The sequence below is a fragment of the Ursus americanus genome, chromosome 4 (genome assembly GCF_024610735.1).
Source record: "Ursus americanus isolate L20-20 chromosome 4, mUrsAme1.1.p, whole genome shotgun sequence".
In the NCBI taxonomy this organism is placed as follows: domain Eukaryota; kingdom Metazoa; phylum Chordata; class Mammalia; order Carnivora; family Ursidae; genus Ursus; species Ursus americanus.
Genome location: NC_142130.1, coordinates 38,215,471 through 38,238,708, shown reverse-complemented (window position 1 = coordinate 38,238,708; position 23,238 = coordinate 38,215,471). Strand labels below are relative to the sequence as shown.

Sequence of the window (23,238 nt, the reverse complement as noted above, 5' to 3'; positions counted from 1 at the left end):
TGCACAAGGGGAGCGGAACAGAGTCCTCCTTAAGTAAATTCTGCAGCCCCGGCACAGAGGAGAATCTCAAGCATGAGCTGGACATCACCTCACAGCCCAGAGCAGAGGCACTCGAGCTCGCCAAACCCAGAGGGATGGAGCCAGTGTCTGCATGTTAACTGTTCGGGAATGTGGATGTTCGGGAATGTGGATGGAATGCAGAGAGGGTCCCTCCCATACAAACGCGCTGCTTGGTACCTGACTCTGGCCACACCCCAAGCACAACTGGGAACCTTTTTTCTTGTCCCAAAGAGATTATTTTCCCCCTATGAATCCTTCCATGGAAAATAAGAGGAAGCACACATGGGTAAGGCTTATAGATCCCTACAGGAGAACGTGCCCTAGGCAGAGGACAGAGGGAAGGTAGAGGGGCTGTTTCCCCTCAGCCTGGAAGGCGTTACCTCCTGGCCAGGCCCCAGGTGTCACTGGTCCATAAAGCAAAGCCACAGCCCAATTTCCTGCCCTTCCTAAATGTGCCCCTGGTTATTAACCATAATTTCCTAGGTTTATAAACAGTGTTTGCCAACCCCTTCCCCAACTTTTATCTCAGAGATCATAAAGACCCCATCAAACACATTGTGTCTTACACACTTTATAAATGAGGAAGTAGACGGTGAGTGGCATTGCCCAGGGGTGCACAGAAAGGCTGGGCAAGAGTGGGGTTTGAAGCTCGGCATTCTGACACCACATCCAGCGTGCTCCCAGTTAGACCACAGCCACTAGGCCATACCGTGAGCCACGAGAACCCTACGTTGGGCTCCCTAATTGCCATCTCTTTTGACATTTGTGGCTGTTTAGAAGATGCAACAAAGGTTTTGGGTCCTCTAGACACGGACCTAGTCTAAAATACAGGTGTCCAGGGAGAGGCTATGAAATGTTGACTCTCATATTAACCTGTACATGTGCACTTTTCCTTCCAAGAATTTCGGTCCCAAGAAGCGGGTGAGAGAACTGCGGGTTTGGGGTACATCTAAACAAATTTTCTGAAAAAACATGCAGGTGCCACACTGGGTTTGGGGAAAATGTGCAAATATGAGTGCAACGTCCAGGAGCCAAGGAGACAAGTACCTGTAAAGGGAGTAAAGAGAGGCGCAGTGAATCTGACCTTGGCAAAGGCAGACCATCTGAGCAACAAAATAGACCTGTTCTCTCTGCTTGAGGGTTGGGAAGGAAGTGAGCGAGGTGTCGCTTTTTTATTAGCTCTGTGACAGGACTTTATACACGGCTCGGTGTTAAGGAAATGAGCTGAAGCCAGGCAGACCTGGGTTTGAAACTCAGCTTTTTTTTTTTTAATATTATTTATTTATTTATTTGAGAGAGATTGAGAGAGGGATAGCAAATGAGAGAGAGAGAGAGAGAAAGAGCATGAGCGGGGAGATGGGGCAGAGGGAGAAAAGCAAGCTCCCTGCCTGATGCAGGGCTCGATCCTGGGACCCTGGAATCACGACCTGAGCCAAAAGCAGATGCTTAACCAACTGAGCCACCCAGGACCACTGAATCTGAGCTTTTGCATTTTTCTGGCAATGTGGCCTTGGGCAAAGTAAGCAATCTCTCGAGCCTCCCTTTCTTCATCTGCGAAATGGCAAGAAAACAGATTCTCCCCCAGATGCTCCAGGAGGGCAGCTCTGCTGACACCTTGATTTTAACCCAGTCAGACTCATCTCACACTTTTTTATTATTATTATGTTCAGTTAGCCAACATAGAGTACATCATTAGTTTTTGATGTAGGGTTCAACGATTCATTAGTTGCATGTAGCACCCAGTGCTCATCATCACACGTGCCCTCCTTAACACCCATCCCCTGGTCACCCCATCCCCCCACCCACCTCCTTTCTGTAGCCCTCAGCTTGTTTCCCGGAATCTGACCTCTACCTCAGATGTTACATTTGTGTTGTTTTAATCCACTAAGTTTATGGTAACTTGTTACAGCAGCCATAGGAAATTAGTACAGATTTCAGTGAAAAAAAAAAAATACCCATCTCTTGGATCTGTTGAGAGATGAACATTAAGTGCCTAGCATGTGCTGAGGACATCATAAGCCCTCATTAAATGACAGCTTTCACCATTGCTTTGTTATTTTGGAAGATGGGAATGACTTCCTAAGTTATTAGGTGCCACTGATCCCAGAGGCCTGAAGGAGAGGAGAATGCACGGGGCAAAAGGAGAAAAATCTAGCAGTCGGCAACTGGAGCAGGTCAGGCCCATCACCGTATCCCTGCCCTTCCAAAGTCAGCCTGCAGCCCAGCTGCCTCCCGCACTTCCTACCGCATGCCCGGCCAGATTCTTCTGTTCATTCTTCTTTTTGCTCAAACCCACCCCTCATCTGCCTCCTCCTCCTTTTCTCCCACGCTTGTTTGCACGGTTCCACGCTGATCCTGGCAGGCAACCCTCCCACAGAGTATTCCTTTGTCTCTTCCCCACTTTATAAAACTCAGTGTGGCGGGTCGTCTTTGGAAAAGTGTGTTATGGGGTCTGATGAGTCACTGGGACCAAATCCCATGTTCAGAGCCCCTTCAGCTCCTTTCTGGACCAATAAAGCCCCTTTTGGTGGCCTGCCTCCCCCCTTCCTTAAGTTTGTAGTCCTACCTCCCCCTTTATTCGACCGCATGCAGTCATTTTTTGCTTGAATCCATGCTGCTGTAATCACACTTTAAATGCCTTAAAAAAACAAATTGCTGTCTTTCTGTTCTTTAAACCCGACTAATCAGCACCAGTAGGCTGCTACCCAGCACATTGGTGCATAATCCGTACTGGTTGAAATGGTGCTGCACTCGGCTTCTCCAGATTTCTGCCCTTTACTCTCTATACTTGTGTTATCTGAACTTTCTCCTTTCACCGTCTATTTATTTTTGTCTCTAGATGGTAACTCAACTGGTCCGGAGCAATGTCTGCGCAGACCAGTAATGAACTTTACAACGTGACTGGTCGGTCACAGGAGTAAAGATCCCCCCCTCCCCCGTGGAGTTTGCGCAGTAACTCCTTCAGGGCGCTCAGGCTCCGCGCAGTCTGGAGCGTGACAATTACCAGAACAATTGCAGGAAAGAATGATTGTCACTTCTAAGCAGAAACTACACAGAAACATCTTGTAACAATGACCCGGTTTCTTCTATTCACTCGGCAAACATTGATGGAGGACCCATGCTGCACCCAATTCTGGGCCCAAAACACTCATTGATTTTAACTTCTTCAATTCCCACAGCTGCCCAGGCAAACGAGTAAGGGAAAATAGAGAAGTTGAGATTATCTGGAAGATTGTTAACGCTTAGAGTGTAACAATGAAGTTACATTTTAGCAAGGTCTGAGTCAAGTAGAAGGCTAGCCTCCCACTGAGCCTCTATACAAACTGGGATTTTAGCCAAACTGCCTCATTTGCTACCTCACGGTCACCTTGCTCCTCTGGGTCCCTGCTCCCTGACTTTTCTTTCCCTGGAAGGTCGGCAACCCCCACCTTCCTCCCACACCGCCGTCAGTCTCTAGTCTACTTACCAAAACCATACACATGCTGCAAGGCTCACATCTTCCCTACTCAGAACTCCCAGAGCACTTGGGGTCTTACTCGAAGTATTCAAGTTATTTAGGAACGATCTTAGCTTCCCTGCTAGAGCATAAAATCCTAGACTACAGCAATCTCCCGTATGTATCTTCGTATACCTCAAACCTCAAGTTGTATCATTTAATACATTTTGAATTAGAGCAGGAATGCAGGAAGTGATTACTTAAGTCAATACCACAGTAAGAGATCTGGATGGCTTTTCTGAAGGTAAAGTACAGAAGCTAAAGTAATTAACCCAAACACTTACCCTCATGCTCCTACCAGAGACTCCTCAGGGAAAGAGAAGCCCACTTATTTTTAGGGCCATACAAAGCATTAAACCACATAAATAATTTCTGGGAGCCAGTGTGGGCTGGGGGATGAGCTTGGGCTCCAGAGTCACGCAGACCAAGGTCTCCAGCCTCGCTCCTCCACTTACTGGTTGCACGGCCCCGTGGACTTTAATTACCTAAATTAAAGCTTCAGTTTCCTCATCTGCAGAATGAGGCTCCTCACCTTTTTTTCTTTTTCTACCTAATCTTGGGCTATGAGAGTGAAATGTGTGTGGGGGAAGCACGGAGGACAGCGGCACATGGAAGGAACGATATGTCAGCCCCTCTTCTCCCACGCCCCGCCTTGTACAACAGGGTATCTTCTATTTTTACTTCCTTATTTATTTTTCCAAGTTTTTATTTAAATTCAAGTTAGTTAACATTTAGTGTAGTATTGGTTTCAGGAGTAGAATTTAGTGATTCATCAGTTTCATATAACACCCCGTGCTCATTACACCAAGTGCCCTCCTTAATGCCTATCACCCAGTTCCTCCATCCTCCCACCTCCCCTCCAGCAGCCCTCAGTTTGTTCTCTATAGTTAAGAGTCTCTTATGGTTTGCCTCCCTCTCTGTTTTTATCTTATTTTATTTTCCCTTCCCTTCTCCTATGCTCACCTGTTTTGTTTCTTAAATTCCACATATGAGTGTAATCATATGATAATTGTCTTTCTCTGATTGACTTATTTCGCTTAGCAAAATACGCTCTAGGTCCATTCATGTCGTTGCAAATGGCAAGATTTCATTCTTTCGATGGCTGAATAATATTCTGATACACATCTTTATCCAGTCATCAGTTGATGGACATTTGGGCTCTTTCCATTGTTTGGCTATTGTTGATAATGCTGCTGTAAACATCAGGGTACAGGTGCTCCTTTGAATCTGTATTTTTGTATCCTTTGGGTAAATAAACAGGGTACTTTTTAAATTGCCAACTATTTGTGAAGGTAACAAAATATTCTGATGATAATGGCTTTTAACAGCTGCCTGTAGTCCATATGGGCCCCATCTGCCAACTCTGGCCATGGGTTTACCTTTTGGGTTTCAGTTCGCCATGACTGAGGGCAGGAAGAGCCATGCCAGGACCCCTGCCCAGTCCTCAGCACCCCACGTCTGCCCTGGTCGACATGCAGTTCATCACGTAGACGCGTGCAGTCTGTATATTCCACACCTTAAAGGACCACTGAAAGTCACTGATAAGACTCCAGCAAGCTTTCCTTTTTATTCTTATTCATAAAATTACATTTAAAAAAAAGTTACAGTGATTCCTGAGCTTAGTAAGCAAATTCCCGCCCTTGCTAAATGATTGCCTCACTTTGGTTTGGATGATTTCAAATGCAAGAAGGTGATCCGTGATGGTGTGACGTAGTCATGTTGTGGAACTTGGAGCAGCATTTGTCACCTGGTCCTATTCAGTTGTAATGTTCTCCACTGTGTCTCCAGCTTGTGTGAAATCCTTAAGATGGCCAAAGACGACTCCACCGTTCGTTGCTTCCAGGGCCTGCTGATTTTTGGAAATGTGATTGTTGGTGTAAGTAACAAGTACTTTTCAGGAAATTCTGTTCCTTCTGTAATCACAGTTTTTGGATTAATCAAAAGTGAGAGTTTAAAGGAAAATAATGATATAATTACTGGCTTCCTCTCTCTTTTCTTCATTCCAGGAAATGTGTTAGTAAAATATGTTAGCTAGAACTTATATAAATAATCATACGTAACTACGTAATATGTTGAAAGACCATGGTTTAAAATAGAATAAATAAAAGAATATTATCCTCCCAGCTTTAACATGCAAGAATCTGAAAGAAACCACGTCCACCATGGTCAGTGTCCAAACATTCCCACCACATGCACACTTTGGTGTTTCTTTCGTATTTCACCTGTTTGATTTCTGTGGAACTCTTCTGGTAAGGCTGTTGGGGACAGATGTTTGCACTTACACATCCTTATCCCACAGAGGCCAGTACAGGATGTGAGAGTGGCTCCGAGTCCAGGTTGTGTGGGCTCGGTGTCCTGACCGAGCTCTCGAGAGTCAGGATCACTGGCTCTAGGCCCAGCCCGGCCTCCCACTCCACGTGACTCTGGACAAGTCATTGGCTTTCAAGGCCAAGAGCCCTCATCTATAAGATGCAGGGGGTGGGAAAGATAACCACCAAGGTTCCTTCCAGCCCGAATGCTCAATGGTTCTCTGGCATGGATGAGTATGACCAGGACTAGTTTAAATATTATAATCCAGGAATTTGGGCGAGGGGCAGTGGGAGTGGGTGTGGGAGGTTATCTCCATACAAGAAGATGTCACTTGAGTGGTTCATGTCCCAAGGACTCTAGATGGTCTAAAATTGCCTGGATCTTTTCCTAAATAGCAATAAGACAGAGCAACATGTGAGAGGAAGCATACAACTTATTAACAGGATGGAAGGGGGTGTTTGGTTTCCTGGTAATGAGTTTAAGTCCATCGCTTTGAGCCTATGCAGGGACAGAGTGAGTCTCTCTCACAACCCCCTCCCCACTGTTCTGCATCCCTTTCCCAATGCTGTTCTCCTGACCACTGGCCTGACCGAACGCCCTCTGCCCCCAGATGTGCGGCCTTGCCCTGACTGCAGAGTGCATCTTCTTTGTATCCGACCAGCACAGCCTCTACCCGCTGCTTGAGGCCACTGACAATGATGACATCTACGGGGCAGCCTGGATTGGCATGTTCACCGGCATCTGCCTCTTCTGCCTGTCCGTTCTAGGCATTGTAGGCATCATGAAATCCAACAGGAAAATTCTTCTGGCGGTGAGACCTTAAAACTCTCTACAGTTGCCTCTGGGATCAATTGTGATGGACTGTTTCCTCTTCCCTGAAGACAGTGATTTGGCTTGTAGTGGAGCAGGTGGGAGCAGAGAGAGCCAGGTGAGGAGTGAGAAGGAGGTTAAGACTCCCCCTGCAGCGAAGCCTGTCCACATGGCAAGTCCAGAAGATTCCAGTACAGGGAACCCACAGGGAAGAAACCTGGGCATGACCCTTTTGAGTATTTTCTAGATCTGTGCTTCACTACCCAGTGTCTGCACATGTCCAGCAGGTACAGCCAGGAGCTACATAGGCCAAGGGAGAGACAGAGTGAGAACATGATCATTAGATTTTTTTCTCTTGACAATAAGTAGTTTAAAGTATTGTTTTCCTATTAATCATTGGCATTTTAGGATATAAAGTACAAAATATGCATGATTTTTTAAAGAGAAAACATGAGGTTTTTCAGACATTTTTGAGCTCAAGGCTGATGATTTTGTAAAACGACCTGCATTTTGTATATTTTGCATTCAGTCTACTTTTCAGGGACCCTAGGAAACCCTGCTGCACAGCACTGTAGAGGACAGCCTCAGCTCCCACCTGCCTGCAGAGGCTCTAATGCTGTGCACCTGCAGACGGGCTTCTGCCCTTAGCCACAGACAGCAAGGGCATGCCTGGCCTGCGTAGATGGAAGCCAGTTTGCCGCCAGCAGAGCTAAGAACCCTTGACATCGGGTCTAGAGCTCTGTTCTCTGCCCCATGCTCAGGACAATGGTTTCTCACAATGCGATCGGTCCTGGTCCCACCCCCACTCCCCTCCCTGAAATAAATCTCCTACCCAAATGCTGCAGAACCTGAGTTACATCTTTATGGAACAAGCCCATCAACTTAAGATGCTTGTTGGTTTACTTTTCCTGCGATCTAAACATTGTCCTGGCACCCAGGGAATGCAGAACCTTTACATTCTCTGATTCCTTTAGCATGAGTTAATTCCAGGACAAAAGCACCCACTTTTTCTGGTAAGGAGAAGAATGCAGGGAAAGGGAGAGGAGGGGCAAGTGTCCCCAGAGACAGTTTCACCTGCATCCTGGTCTCCCTTTGGGCTAGCCGTGTATGCTTGACACAGCCAGGAGGGAACATGCTTCACCGTGCCCTGCAAACAGAAGGAGCAAGGCACCTTCTGGGGGCTGATGGAGAAACCCCTGCAGCCCGGGGCCTCCTTTCTGGAGTGTCTGTAAGGGGTTTCCGGGCCCCTTTAAGAAGAGCCATCAGGGGCTCCTGGGTGGCTCAGTCCTTAAGGTCTCCCAGGATCCTGGGATCAAGCCCCGCATCGGGCTCCCTGCTTGGGGGAAGCCTGCTTCTCCCTCTCACACTCCTCTAGCTTGTGTTCCCTCTCTTGCTGTCTGTCTGTCAAACAAATAAATAATATCTTCAAAAAAAAAAGAAAAAAGAAAAAAGAAGAGGGGCGCCTGGGTAGCGCAGTCGTTAAGCGTCTGCCTTTGGCTCAGGGAGTGATCCCGGCGTTCCGGGATCGAGTCCCACATCGGGCTCCTCGGCTTGGAGCCTGCTTCTTCCTCTCCCTCTCCCCTGCTGTGTTCCCTCTCTCGCTGGCTGTCTCTCTGTCACATAAATAAATAAAATCTTAAAAAAAAAGAAAAAAAGAAAAGAAAAAAGAAGAGCCATCAAAACTCTTTTTTTTTTCTTATAAGGATTTTATTTTTAAGTAATTCCTACACCCGAGGTGGGGCTTGAACTCACAACCCCAAGATCAAGCGTCACATGCTCTAGGGACTGAGCCAGCCAGGTGCCCCCAACCACCAAGGCTCTTGACAAGAAACAAGGCAGCAAATGTTAGGCGGCCTCTGACGGTGCTCCTGCTGCCGCCACCGCAGCCACAGCCCTTGTGTGAGGAGCCGCTGAGTCGTTAGGGCAGCCCAGCGTCCTGCTCAGAGAGCCATCCCCCGGGGGGGAGAGCACAGCGTTCCTTGCCCTCCGCCACCCACACCGACTGCGGCGCCCCTTCCCTAGAAGAACCCGGGGCCCCAAAGCGGATATGCAAGACCGAGGAAAGCAGAGACAGACCCTTGCAAAGAGTTCCCACCCCAGATCGAGGCCACGTGCTGTTCAGATATTTTTCAGTCATTAATAGAGACAGTGTGGTGGGGAAGCATCGTGCGACACACAACGGCACACAGACACACAACGGCACCACACAGTGAGGTGCGTTCCGCTGGCCTGACCGGTACCTGGAAGGCTGGGGGCTGAGAGAAGAGTGCTGACAAAGGGCTGTGTACCCGGACGCGGCCCGCTCCTCTCTGGTCGGCCTGGACCCTTGTCAGGAGCGGCGATGGATGTTAAACACGATCTTCTGACCTCCGTAATTCTAAGGTTTCAGTAAACCATAAAGAAAATTGCCGTCAGCGAGGGGGATTTATGAAGCTCTATGTAGTGTCTGACCCACCAGGACTCTCTTGCCAGCCATCGAACCAACACACACGCACACGCACACGCACACAGAGTCACGCGTGCATACGCGTGCGCGCACACAGCAGTTCATTCTCTTGTGTTTGTTTTTCTCAGTTAAAATAGAAATGCAAGGTACTGGGCTGAGAAAGCTCTGTATTCAATAGTGATCTGTTCTCTGGGCATAAGGAGGGAATTGAGCTGACTAGCACCTGCCACCAAGTCTTGCTCCAAACAGCTGATCAACGAGGGGTTGTTGAATAATTACGTGAATAATTAGATGGTTAATACTTAGATGAATGTGCTGGAAAATGTAGCAGTTTATTTTCTTTAAACTCTCTCTTTGGAGATAAATGTAATTTTTTTCCCCATTTGTTTCCCTTCCAGTATTTCATTCTGATGTTTATAGTATACGGCTTTGAAGTGGCGTCTTGTATCACAGCGGCGACACAACGAGACTTCGTGAGTACAATCGCAAAAAGCACAGAGCGAAAATGATCACAGGAGTCGTCATTATCATCATAACAATACAATAGCTGACATGTATTAAGCCCTTACTCTGTACCAGGCACTCTAATATGTGCATTAATATTAATTATACAAGTTTCCTTAATCCTCAGAATAACTCTTTGAAATAGGTATTATCACAATGGTCACTTTTTAGATAAAGAAATGAGACTTAAAAAGGCAAAGTAACTTGTCCAAGGTTACACAGCTGTAAGGGAAAGAGAAGAATCTTGAGTCCAGGCAGAGTAACTCCCAGGCCCAAGTTTATACGGCTGTGCTCTGCCCACTCTGCCCTCCCACAGGATGGCCAATAACCCACCACATCTAAGACTTCCTCTCAGTTCAGCATCTTGCCTTCTCTCTTGTTCTCCATTTCCTAGCCTAAGCCGCTCTAAAATGCCTGCTCACCCTGGTCTCACTGGGATTTCTTTGAAGATGGGGGTGAGGGGTGTCTTCTCCCTTCATGGGGACTTCAGCCTTCCAGAGCAGCCTCACCCCCGCCCCACCGCTTCTCAGTGCCTCTGCAAACAGTTTTACTCCAGGAGACACTGTTCAGTGCCCCTAGCAACAGGCTGAGCAAATCATTTTCTTCCTTGGGGATGAGTGTGCTAACTCTCCTTTTTTTGTCTCCTCCCTCCATAGTTCACACCCAACCTCTTCCTGAAACAGATGCTGGAGAGGTACCAAAACAACAGCCCTCCAAACAATGATGACCAATGGAAGAATAACGGAGTCACCAAGACCTGGGACAGACTCATGCTCCAGGTAATGCCGGCAGTCTTGGGGAGATAGCATTCTGTACCTAAACCAGTATCCGGGAGTGAGGTATGGTGGGGAGTGAAGCCAAAGAGTGGGGATCACAGCCTCTAGGGCGGTCTCGTTCAAAAAGAGACTGGACTGGGCGCCTGCGTGGCTCAGTCGGTTGTGTCTTGACTCTTGATTTCAGCTCCAGTCATGATCTCAAGGTCATGAGGTAGAGCCCTGCATCAGGCTGGGCATGGAGCCTGCTTAAGAGTCTCTCTCTCCCTCTCCCTCTGTCCCACCCCTCCTGCTCACACAGACTTGCTCTCTCTCTCTCTCTCAAAAAAAAAAAAAAAAAAAAAGGAGAAAAGAACAAAAGAGACAGGACATAGGCAAGTTCATTTATTCTTCCTGTCTATTCCTCTTGTGTGTACATCACTCAGGGGGACCCCTAGATCTTTTATTTTCGAGCCATTATGTTGATTAACTTCCATTTAGGGATAATGACATTGTTAAGAAATTTAGATAAATCACACACACTGCCTCTTAGAACTCAAGCATCACTTACACTGAAAGAATGAGTTTGCTTCCTCTGCATCACAGAGAACTCAAGTGGCAATTATTGCCTATTTTGCTTCTTTATTACTGAAGGGCTAGTGCTGCCAAGAACCATGGGCTATGACTTGACTTGATTGCCCACTTTTCTATAACTGGCCATCATACCTTATATGCAAATTTACCTTAAATATCATCAAAAATCCAAGCCTTTCAGACTATCCACTGTTACCCTTACATTGCCTTATGTATGTAAATGTCTATCCCTACATAAGCCCGAATCTGACCCAACTCTCACACTGCCCCCTGCCTCCCCTCCCCCTCCCCTGGCACACAGCACATCATCAGCAAACTCCCTTATAGGCTTTGCCCCCTCTTTGATGTCTCTTTACCCTCAATCCTCTATCCCTTCCTACATTTATCTGAATATTCCCATTCCAGTCATTCTTTTTACCCCATGAGGACCTCTGATTCACTGGCACTTTTTTACTTTCTCTCACTCTTCTGACTATAGGTCATGTACTTTTCCCACTCTGCTAGCAAGAACTAAGCTCTTCAAATGAAAATGCAAATGCCTACACATCTGAAAAATCTTCTAACTTTTAAAAACCCAGTCTGAACTTAACCATTTTTTTCCCAAAAAAAGCCCAGATCTAAATACAGGATAATTATTTTTCTTAGCAAGATATTTTCCATAATCCAGTGGCAAAATAGGATATGCTTTAAAGACAGCTGATTTGGAGTGCCTGGGTGGCTCGGTTGGTTAAGTGTTTGTCTTTAGCTCAGGTCATGATCCCAGGGTCTTGGGATTGAGCCCCGTGTTGGGCTCCCTCCTCAGTGGGGAGTCTGCTTCTCCCTCTGCCCCCACCCTGCTTGTGCCCTCTTTCTCTCTTGCTCTCAAATAAATAAATAAATAAAATAAAATAAAAATAAAGACAGTTGATTTACCATCAACTTTATTTGAAAGTAATTCATTCTGAAAGTTGAGAGGGGTCTGTCATTTTAACTTCTTCCCTTGAAACATTTTAGCAGAATTTCTACAAAGGAAGGATAGTGGTATGAAGTATGTTTTACCCTCTCTCCTCAACTGTATCCAGAGGGTGAGGATATTAGCTATGTGTTGCTTGCTCTTCCTCTCCTATGTAGAGGCGTAGCTGTGTGCCACCAGGTTTGGGTCATTTTTTTCCAGTTTATTTCCTCCCATTATAAAAGTAATACACAACTACTCTAGAAAATGTGAAAAGTACAGAAATGTAAAACAAGAAGAATTACTCATCACTTCTTCACCGCTAAAAATTTTAATTTTCTGACTCTCAATTTGCTCATTTGTCATATGAGAATAATCATACCTCCCTCCCATTGCTGTATCAAGATATTAGTATTAATGATAATCAAGGGTTTGCTATGAGTCAGGCACTGTACTAGACAGGTCAGGCACATTAGTTAATTTAATCCTCACAGGAATTCTGAGGACCACAGACTGTGTGAAGGAAACAAGGCCATGTTTTACAGTGAAGGAAAATGAGGCACAGTAGGGAGTTGAACCCCTCAGAGGTTACAGAGCTCATTAGTGGCTGGCAGAGTAACAAATGTTGAAGTATTTTGTAGGCTCTAAAACATAGGTTAGTGATACCCTCAGCTCTTGTTTGGGGAATTCTAGTAAGTGTAAGATACGGTACACTTTCCATATCTTCTTTCACCATAAAATCTCAGTGGCTACATTGATGTTCTAGCAAGGAGCATGGAAGAGAATTTTGTCTCTGTCCTCTGCTGACAGGACCACTGCTGTGGTGTAAATGGTCCATCAGACTGGCAGAAATATACGTCTGCCTTCCGGACCGTGAATAACGATGCCGACTATCCCTGGCCTCGTCAGTGCTGTGTGATGACCAATCTTAAAGAACCTCTCAACCTGGAGGCCTGCAAACTAGGGGTGCCTGGTTACTACCACCAGCAGGTGAGTCCTCCCCGCCCGACACCTGCCAGAACCGTGTTCTGTTCTTTATGAGGGAAATACTGGTTAACTATAGGTAAGGTCTCTCATGAAGAACTCTGCATCCTTCTTCCTAAACCTCATGTCAACTCTTTCTTTCTCGGTCAGTAAAATGCGGATGCTAATCTAGGGCTGTTCTGGGGAAAATCGACATTGTAATAAAATTAACAGAACCTGAGAATTGCGATAGCAAAGTCCAACTTTGTTTAAATGCAGACTATTTGTACAGGAGAATATAGACTTGATATTTCAGACACGATTTCCATTAAACAAAGATTTGTTCTATTTTTGCAAAATGTAAATCGGAAGGGGTGTATACAAAAAGAATGTTCTTCTAGTGCCAAAGCAATGGCAATGGCTGATGGTAAATGGAGTAATTGTACAACTGCCTTCATTATTCAGTGGCAATATAGGATAGTCTTAATTGAATATGAAGTCGATGATTTGGGTAGAAGGCAGTTTATATACAGATGGTTTTTGAGACAGTGTTTCCAGCCTGATGAGAACGATATAATGATCCTGAAAACTAACATGTATTGAGTACTTACTTAAGGCAGATGCCACTCCAAGTGCCATAACATATATTAACTCATTTAAGGCTCAAATGTAGGTGCCAGTGTGATTCTTATTTTATGGACGAGGAACTGAGACATGGAGATATAAGTACCTTGCCCAAGGTCACTCGGCTAGTAAATGGTTGAGTCAGAATTCAAACCCAAGCCATCTGGCTCTGGAGCCCAGACTGTAAGCCAAGAAAGAACTTGGAAATAGTCCCAAAAAGCCTGAGGAGAATTCTCCTATACTTGTAGTCAGCCTCCGAAATACTTACACTGCTTTGCGAGGTACCACTTTGAGGGAAGCTGGTTGTGTGCCAGTTCATCAAATATTGAGAAACATCAGGCTCCTTAGTCCTGGAGTAAACAATACAGAGCGCGCTTTCAGAGTGAAGGTCACCGAACAGCTGAAGATCGTGCCATCGCCGGGAGGGTGCCTGGACGAGGATCGGTTGCATTCATCCAGAAAAGGGCATGGGAGCGGTGCGGATTCTTCTGCAGAGTCCGTCAAAGCAACCCTATCTAGCTTTTCAGCGAGGCCGACCGGTGTCATTTCAATCGCTTACGTTCAGAACGCTCTAACAATTAAACGTACTCCTTCTAATCACAACACGCAGCCTAATGATCACTCTCGGGAGTAATACATGCTTTCAGTATTTCAACCTTGGCCCGGACCCACACAAACGTATCTTGATTGGATTGCATTGCATATAAACTGGATCGTCTCTGTGAAAGGGACAGAATAGGGTATTTGCCCTCAGATAATCAGGTGATCTCCCTAGGACAGGTGATGTTTCCAGCAGCGAGGGACCTCCCCATGAGTTTTGACAACCCTTCCCACCCCCTCCCTTGAGGTTTCTTGGCCTCACCTGTCCGTAACCTTTCTACCTCCTCTACCCACCAGCTACAGCACAACTACAAACTTACCATCACGCAACCCTACTCCCCTACCCGAGTCCTGCACCTGAAATTCCTCTCTCTGTCCCCAGCTCCCCGTGCTCCTCCTCTTCGATCTCACTCATTCTTCACCCTCAACATACTCTTACCTACTCGTCCTTTCCACTTCTCCCTCTCCCTGTGCCCCAGATTCCCACACACCACCCTTCTTTTTGAGTTACAGGTCCTGCTACTTCTCCTATAGCAATCCCTTCCCACCAAGTTAAATACGTCGCCCAGTACTTCCTATCCTTTACTGCTACTATTGCAGTTGACGCCTGGATCCATATTGTAGGTATTTGCTCACAAGTCCATTTTTTCTGTGTCTCCTCGAGGACTGTACACTACTCACTTCTGCGTCTCAGTTCTTCACATACTGCTGGCCCAATGCAGGCACTGGGAAATGTTTGGGGGGTGGGTGATGGAAGAGGGGAATGACTCTCTTTTTCATATCCACATTGTAGTTTTCAAAATGCACATTGTATAAATGAAGGCTAACAAAATTAGGGAAGTCCTCATAGGTGTGGGGAAAACAGAAACTCACCAGAATTGCCCATAGCATGTCAGATGCAGATATCCTTACTTGGGTCCATCTGCCCCAGAAATGCTATGTGCAAATTCTGATCGTTGTACCTCAGGAACCTTATCACAGAACTAAAGAAGATCAAGGGAAGCACCATTACAATGATTAAAAAAAAAAAAAAGCACCATGCGAAGGAACTAAATTAGAAGAGGTGAAAAAACTGGGGCTTTTGTCTGTAAGTTCCATAAGAACAATACCCATGTCTGTCTTGTCACCGCTGAATGCCCAGCCCAGCGTCTGGCACCTGACATAAGTGGGTTCTATGGGTACATATTAGGACAAACGACCCCTCCCAGGGTTGTCAGGAGGACCCGTGAGTAATGGATATAGGAGGGCTTGTGAGCTACGGTGTCACAGATGCTCCTGCTGGAATCAGCTCATTCTATCAATGTTTATTAGGTGCCTACTATGTGCCAGGTACTCGTGCTGGGTTCTAGAGATTCAGCAATGAGCACAATGAGATCCCTGCCCTCACACTTGTACTGTAGTGTGGGAGAGAGACACCAAACAAGTTACCAAACAAATACATGATAAATTCCAGGTAGTGATAAATGCCATGAGTGGAAGTAAAGTGGGGCAAGTATACAGGAATGACGGGGAAAGAGTGTTTTTCTCTATGGTGGTCAAGAAAGACTTCGTTGGGATAACACTTGCACAGAGTTCTGAATCAAATGAGGATATGAGACGCTCACTTAAAAAAGACTGGGGAAGAGAGTTCTAAGTAAAGGAAGCAGCAGGTGCAAAGCCCTAAGTAGGAGCGGTCTTAGCTTTTTAGAGGAACACCAAGGACATCCGCATGGCAAGGCCAGAATGAGAGAAGGAAGAGTAGAAGGCGAGGATGATTTAGATTTTGTAGGGCTTGAATCTCTATGGAAGGATCCCTCCTTAGGAAAAAAAAATTAGGTACAGGGCCTTGAATTGGTCTTGGTAAGTAAGCAGCCCTGAAGCTTAAGCTCATTAGCTTTACAGGGAAACAGCCTCTGGGAGAGGATGCCAGGCTCAGAGGGAGAGGCAGAGCCTCGTCAGACAGGGCTGCTGGGAGGACTCAGAATTTCATTTTAAGAGTGGGGGAAAGCCATTTGTTTTGAGCAGGGATTTGAAGTGATCTGATTTATGTTTTACAAGCATCCCTCTGGCACTGTATAAAGCTAAGGAGGGTGCCGACAGCAGACTCGGGCCCCAGGGAGACAAAGTTAAGAGGAGGTTGTAGTAATTCTGGAGTGAGACCATTGTGGACCAAGGCGGTAGCAGGAAGCAATACGTGTTTGCATTTGAGATATATTGTTAAAGTAGACCCAAAAGGTCTTGCTTAAGTATATGATGTTGGATAAGGAACAGTTAGAGATAATGGACAGGAACAGTTAGAGATAATTCCAAAAGTTTTACTTGAGCGCGTAGGTGAACAGAGATGCCTGTAACGTAGATAGAGAAGGGTAAATGGGGGGACATAAAGGCTTAGCAAAGTCAGGGCGCGTAAGTGGGTTAACAAGGGCCTGGAGCAGGGCCAGAAAGATGGAACCTCAAGTGGTCGCCTGGGCAGGGCCTCGCCAAAAGGTCAGCCTTTTGAGGACATTTCCCTCCGGACCTCAGTGGTCCATGGAACCACCTGGCTGCCGCATTGCTTAGACTTCCCCAGGGTGTCAGCACAGGTCCCCCAGAGGGCAGCTCTAACCCCACGCATGTGCGTCACCCCAGCACTTCGCATGGCGACTGGGACAGAGTGTGCCGCATGTAAAAGCTCGCTGGATTACGGCATGCATGCTTGCTTTGATTAATCAAAAATGAATCGCTTGCACGCACACTGTGGCTTTTCAATGTCTTACTAGAATCCAATAAAGAAATGTTGAAATATGATAGCAAATGAGAATTCAGACAGCATGAAATAGGAGTTCCTTTAATGGTTTAAAAAAAAAAACCCTTTGATTTTCATAGATCAGAAGCACTTTTAAGAACAAACAAAAGGTAACTCTGCTCTCAAAAAAAATCAAAAAAATCTGTAGGGAGAGAAAAAATACTCAAATTTTATTAAGAATACTTTATATTGTACTTTATACTACAATTTAAAAAAAAGAATACATTGCCCACGTATTCAGTATGAAAAAACATTAGCCTAAAACAGCAGCACCTTTGTTAGCCTGAGTGATAAAGACACAAAAGAACGTGATATGAAGTAGTTATTGAACAGGACTGTTTCTATTCCCTCAGCACAGCCCATCAACAGCCGGCTGTCCACGGGGACGTGGAAAGAGCCTGGTTATGTAAACTAGACTTTGGAATAGTACTGACCTGGGTAGAAATCTGCTCTCCTGCCCACCCCTTACATCTTTTTCTCTGGTTCCTCTCACACCCACGTGGGATCACCTGTCTCTCCAGGGATGCTATGAACTCATCTCTGGACCGATGAACCGACACGCCTGGGGGGTGGCCTGGTTTGGATTCGCCATTCTCTGCTGGACTGTGAGTATTTCCCTGCCCATGCGAAGGAGAGAACTTGAGATTGCCCCTGGTTAACCCAACCACACTAGCAGTCTGGAAACAAAACCTCAGACCTGAGGGCTGGGCAGGAAGCTGTTGGCATCAGGCCAAGGACCGTGGATTCCGTTGGTGGGCAGGGTGTTCATATCCCCCCAGGAGAAGGGATGTGCCCTACTCGCCACATCCACCCGCTGACGGGAAAGCACTTGCTTGCTACCCCTGCTCTCCAGATCTCATTAGTTTATTATAGATACCGAAGATCGCTCAGTGGTTAGAGACCACTTCCTAGGGAAGCTTGGGGAAAAGAAAATATGCCTGGGCCCCAGCCTCTGAGATTCTGATCCAGCAGATCCAGGCGCAGGACCCAGACGTTAAAAAGCATTTCCTTTTTTCCATATGATTCTAATTTGCTGTCAGGATGAAGAGCCATCACATTTGGGAAGCAGTTCTAAACTTTTGCTTTCAGAACCCTTTTACACTCTCAACAATTATTGAGGACTCCAACAAGCTTTTATTTATGGGGACTATATCTATTTATATTTACCCTAATGGAAATTAACTCAGAATTTTAAAAAATACTTATTAATTCATTTGAAATAACAATAATAAACTAATTACATGTTAGCATTAACAATATATTTTTGTGGAAAAAAGTGACTATTTTCCAAAACAAAAAATAGAAAAGCAGCATTGTTTTACATTTTTAAAAGTATCTTCAGTGTCTGGTTTTAATAGAAGACAGCTGGGTCCTCATATTTGCTTCTTCACTTAATCTGTTATGGTACGTTGCTTAGGCTGAAGGATTTGAAGAAAATCCACCCTCACACTGATAGGTAGTTGAAAAAAACTAGAATGTTTTGATAGCCTTATCCAAGGGTAATTGTGAATATTCTTCTTCGGTACTACACAAAACTTGACAACTAGCAGTTTCTTAAAGGTTAGTTGCAATGTGGAATCTAAAACTATGTCAACAAACTTTTCAGACTCTATTGTATTAAAATACATTCACATTGGTTTGTCTTACAATTTGCAGAAATCTTTTACCCATTCATGATTCTATAACATCATGCATTGGTCATTTGGGAAAATATTGGTTCACTATGTTATGCTGATCTTCCAAACGTTGGCTGAATTCTTTACCCAATACCAAGAAATCACATTCGTTGCTATTGCCACATTGGAAAGGCCCTTAATCATGGGGATGCTATCAACCCATCAGGACAGAAACAAGTTGCCTGATTTTTGCTTGAGTGCCCAAATGGATCACTGGCAACAAATATTGTCAGTTGTTTTCCTTGGAAGTAGCAGACTCACTTTGTAAATTTTTGAGACAGTGTCTGCCAAACATCCCATCTGAATAACTGTAGCTTGTCTGTTAGTCATTTTTTCAAGTAAAAATCATGTTTCATGAAAAAATGGCTATTTCGGGGGCGCCTGGATCACTCACTCGTTAAGCGTCTGCCTTTGGCTCAGGTGCTGACCCCCGGGTCCTGGGAGTGAGCCCCATGTCGGGCTCCCTGCTCAGCCCTTTCCCTCTGCCCCTCTTCTGCCTCTCCCAGCTGGTGCTCTCACTCTCAAATAATAAATAAAATCTTAAAAAAAAAAAAAAAAGGCTTGGGGCACCTGGGTGGCTCAACTGGTTGGGCGACTGCCTTCGGCTCAGGTCATGATCTGGAGTCTGCTTCTCCCTCTGACCCTTCCCCCCTCATGCTCTCTCTCTCAAATACATAAAATTAAAATCTTAAAAAAAAATGGCTAGTTCAGGATACAACTCAAACAATCACACAAGTGCTTTTCCTTAAGACAACCCTCAGATCTCAGCTTTCAACAAAACTGCTTTATGCATACTTTCCGTTGCAAGAATATTAAAAAGATGTATATTCAGGGGCACCTGGGTGGCTCAGTTGGTTAAGTGTCCGACTCTTGATTTCCACTCAGCTCACGTGATCTTACGGTCGTGAGATCAAGCCCCATGTTGGGTTCCCCTGCCCTCTTCCTTCCCCCTCCCCCGTGCATGAGCACATGTGCGCTGTCTCTCAAATCTTTTTTAAAAAAGATTTTATTTATTTATTTGAGAGAAAGAATGAGAGAGCAGAATGGAGGAGGGGGCAGAGGGAGAAGCAGACTCCCTGCTGAGCAGGGAGCCCCACCCAGGGCTGACCTCCAGGACCCCAGGATCATGACCTGAGCCAAAGGTAGATACTTAACTGACGGAGCCACCCAGGCGCCCCAATAAATAAATCTTAAAAAAAAAAAAAGATGTATATTCAAAGGTGAACATTTAATAAAATTAGTAATTCTTACTGCTTCATCAAAAACAATCTCAAAATTCTAAAACTCCAAATCTCTTAAGGTGCCTTTTCTCTTGCTGCACGTACATAGCAGTGAAGAATACACAGACTACTACCACTGTTTAGTGCCTCTACCTCGAATCCTGCTAAGTTGCCCGCAGTTTTACCTTCCCCTGCTTTTGCACCATCAGTACAAATGTGGAAAACAGGGAAAAGGGCAAATAAAGTCTTAATATTGTTATGCAAATGGTCTTGACATCCGGCACACCCCCAAGGGTCCCTTGGGTGTTGGTGCACCACACTTGAGGAAATGCTGGGTTCAGCGTGAGCAGCTCAGTGAGGCAGGCAGGAAGGGAAAGTGAAGTCCTTTGAGAGCTCTTCTGTGGTTCCTCACCCACCCTCAGGAAGTCCTGCAACACCCCCCACACACCTCCGTCATGTCACCGTCACTCCGCTACGATGTATTTGTCTCTGTCAAAAGCCTGAGAACCAGCTGCCCTCTGTATCCCCAGGGCTTAGCAGTGCACGTAGCTGGTGCTTGATAGTTTGTTGAATCAATGGAAAATGGTAACAGTGAAGTTTCTATCCGTGCCATGCTAGCAGGAACTGTGGGATAATGTTTAAAGGCTCTTAAACTCCAGACCAGTTGAAACACTTGACATTTCCACAAGCATTGAATGGACTCTGAATCTAGTAAAGTCTCCTTGAAATTCAAAAGAGGGAAGCAAAAGGAACTAAATGTATTGAGGGCCTGCTATGGACAAGGCATCATGTCCAATACTTTTAGCATTAAATCCCCACAACAGTAGCTAGGTAGGGAGCCAGTCTCCTAGGGTAAGTTCCTTACCTTCTTTGTGCCTTGGTCTCTTCATAGGGCTCTGGAAACATTCAGTGGACTTGTACGTGTAGCACTCAGAACAGTGTCTGATGTATAGTAAGTTGTCAATAAACATCAGACATTAGTGATCATAGTATTTCTTTCTCATTCCGTCGTCTAACTCAGGGGGCGGATGGAGAATATTATCATTACTTTCCAGATGCAGGGAGTGAGTGGCAGCTCACTCAGAACAGAGATATTCTAAGCCCTCGCCCACGTCAAATACCTTGAGTTCTGTGGCATTCTTCAGGGGCAGCTGTTCCAGGTCACAGGCATTTTTGGGAAAAGAGGGGGTTTGTGGGAGGAGAGTTTCAATAGCAGAAAGCAAGAAACTCGTACCTCCAAATGGTACATACAAGAAATAAGAATCCACTGGAAGGTCATTAGCCTGCTGGGAAGAGGAAAGAATTTCCCCAGCGGGCTAGTTTAGCACAGATGTGAGGGGAGAAACCCCAGCAGACAGGGAAGTCTAGGGCAGATTGGGGCAAGAAAGTGGGGAATGGAGAAGCTATCACTGACTGGCAGCTTAATTACCTCTGCCCCAGGAAGTTTCTTAAGGTGAGATTACTCTTAAAAAATCAGCATCATCTAAGCCTGAGTGAACCTAACATCCTTTTTTCCCCAAGTATGAATTGTTTCTAAAACAATTCCTTATTTTCGTGTGTTTTTTTCCCTTTGTATTCTAGTTTTGGGTTCTCCTGGGTACCATGTTCTACTGGAGCAGAATTGAATATTAAGAACAAAGTGTCACCACCCCACCACCTTCCTCCAGTGACTCTGGACCCGGTGCTGCAAGTGAGCTCTCCTAGGACAGCCCACATCTGCGCCCCGAGGGGGCCCTGTGCCTTCGTGCTCACACTGCCGAGTCAGTTGGTGCGGTGTTCCCCTGGGCTCTCAGACTCTCAAAATTCTCACTAGTGTTTTCAGCCTGGTCTAGGGTTCTGCAACATTTTTATAGACGTTAGGAAAGGGAGACTTTAGAAAGTCAATAACTACTTCCATCCCTGCTTACTTTTAATTTGGGGGCATAAAAACACTCGCAAGAACCAGTGTTATCACAGCAAAGCCAAGTCCGTATTTGGACAGCAAGGTTGCGTGTATTTCTCACTACTTTCTAAGAGAGACTTGCAACAGCTTTCATTCTTCTCAGCCTTGCTCAAGCCAGAGAACTAAGGAAAAGGTTGCTGAGAGAGATCTTTGGCCTTTGTTCTATGGTGGCTCCCATCTATACAGACTCAAGTGATTCCCTTAATGCCCCCTTAGGACCCTTTTATTCTCCAGGATGATGCCCAAACTTGAGCTAATAGTGGTTGAAACTTCTTCTCAGACATGGCAGCGTGACATGTGGGTATTAAGCTCAGTTCTCCCATTAATTAAAAGTATGTGGACTTTTGGGGACAAAGTAGGGGCCTGTCATGTATTTACGAGTCTCAAACGGAAACACCTTTCAAACAGGAGAGAAGCAAGCTGGATATTAGATATGTGACTTATGGTCATTTCTGCTACTGTCAAATTATTTCTCTTCTGAACTGTTTCCTTGGTGGTCCTGAAAGAAATTCTTACAATTCAATATTTGTCTAGTCTTATAAATAAAAAGGGCTTTTAAATATGTTCCTTTTCTTATGTTTTTACCAGTGGCATAACTGGTCACATACAAGGGTAACAAAATGAGTGTTCCAACAGAAGAGCCTTTTAGGCTCATGGGAATCAACACTTAGGAGATGGAAAACGCAATCGGGTGAGGTTTCCTGCCGATGCCCTGCAACCTTGCTGTACGGTTAGATGGTTGAAACTTTTCACTCCTGCTGCACTTGGCCCAGTAGTGGGGATGCTAGCTCCGGCTCCTCAATCCTTTTCCTCCTGCAACGGAAGCATCCCGAACTTCCAACTGTGAACTATGGCCCCCTATGAAGGAAATGGATGTTTTCTTCAGGTCCTACTCACAGCCAACTCAGTCACAAGGAGTGCGCCGATCCCACACCCTGGTGTTCGGTGACTTAGGTTGAGCCCCGGGGTAGGGAGGGACAAGAGAGGAGTGCCATGCACCTGCTGGAAAAGCTGGGACAGCAGCCTGATCCCTAATTCCCAGGATAGGGGGCCACAGGCTCCTGTCCTGACTCCCAACCGGCTTGCCCCTCCCCTGCCTCACTTGTCTCTCCAGGAGAGTGCTTCGGGTGTCAGGATAAAGGACACCTGCACTAGCTGAGAAACTTCTCTCCATGGTCTTTGAGAAGAGAGAAAGAGACAGATTACTCTGGGCCAAGCTTTGAAATGCCTCCCATGTGTTCTGATGCCTTTTTCTTCCACTGCTAACTAGGTTTTCCAGTGCCTCACGCTCTGTGCTGGCTGAGCGAAGTCTGCCCCAAATCCACTCCTACCTCCCCTCTAGGGCTTTGTGCATGCTCCAAAACTCTGCCTACCCACAAAATTCCATTCTCCTTGTGATTGGATCTCAGCTAGGTTAAAGGAAAGGCTTTGTGCAGACTAATTCATACTAAGGGGTGAGTGACAACTAGTTTCCACTCTCTTAATCTTCTCTGTGGATTTTTCACTGATAACTGGAAATTGATCTCTGGTTAGTGGAATCCAAGGC

General features: G+C 45.7%; 1 protein-coding gene across 1 annotated transcript in view; it reads left to right on the top strand.

Moving 5' to 3' along the window:
• The window catches only part of UPK1B (uroplakin 1B), a 28,039-nt gene extending 5,785 nt beyond the window's left edge, over positions 1–22,254 (top strand). Inside the window, exons 2-8 of the mRNA XM_045785132.2 lie at positions 5,345–5,432; positions 6,477–6,677; positions 9,521–9,595; positions 10,283–10,405; positions 12,714–12,893; positions 17,376–17,459; positions 21,332–22,254. Coding sequence (XP_045641088.2) covers positions 5,345–5,432; positions 6,477–6,677; positions 9,521–9,595; positions 10,283–10,405; positions 12,714–12,893; positions 17,376–17,459; positions 21,332–21,382 — 802 coding nt within the window. The 3' untranslated portion in view covers positions 21,383–22,254. The remainder of the gene's footprint in view (positions 1–5,344; positions 5,433–6,476; positions 6,678–9,520; positions 9,596–10,282; positions 10,406–12,713; positions 12,894–17,375; positions 17,460–21,331) is intronic.
• The last annotated feature ends 984 nt before the right edge of the window (positions 22,255–23,238 follow it).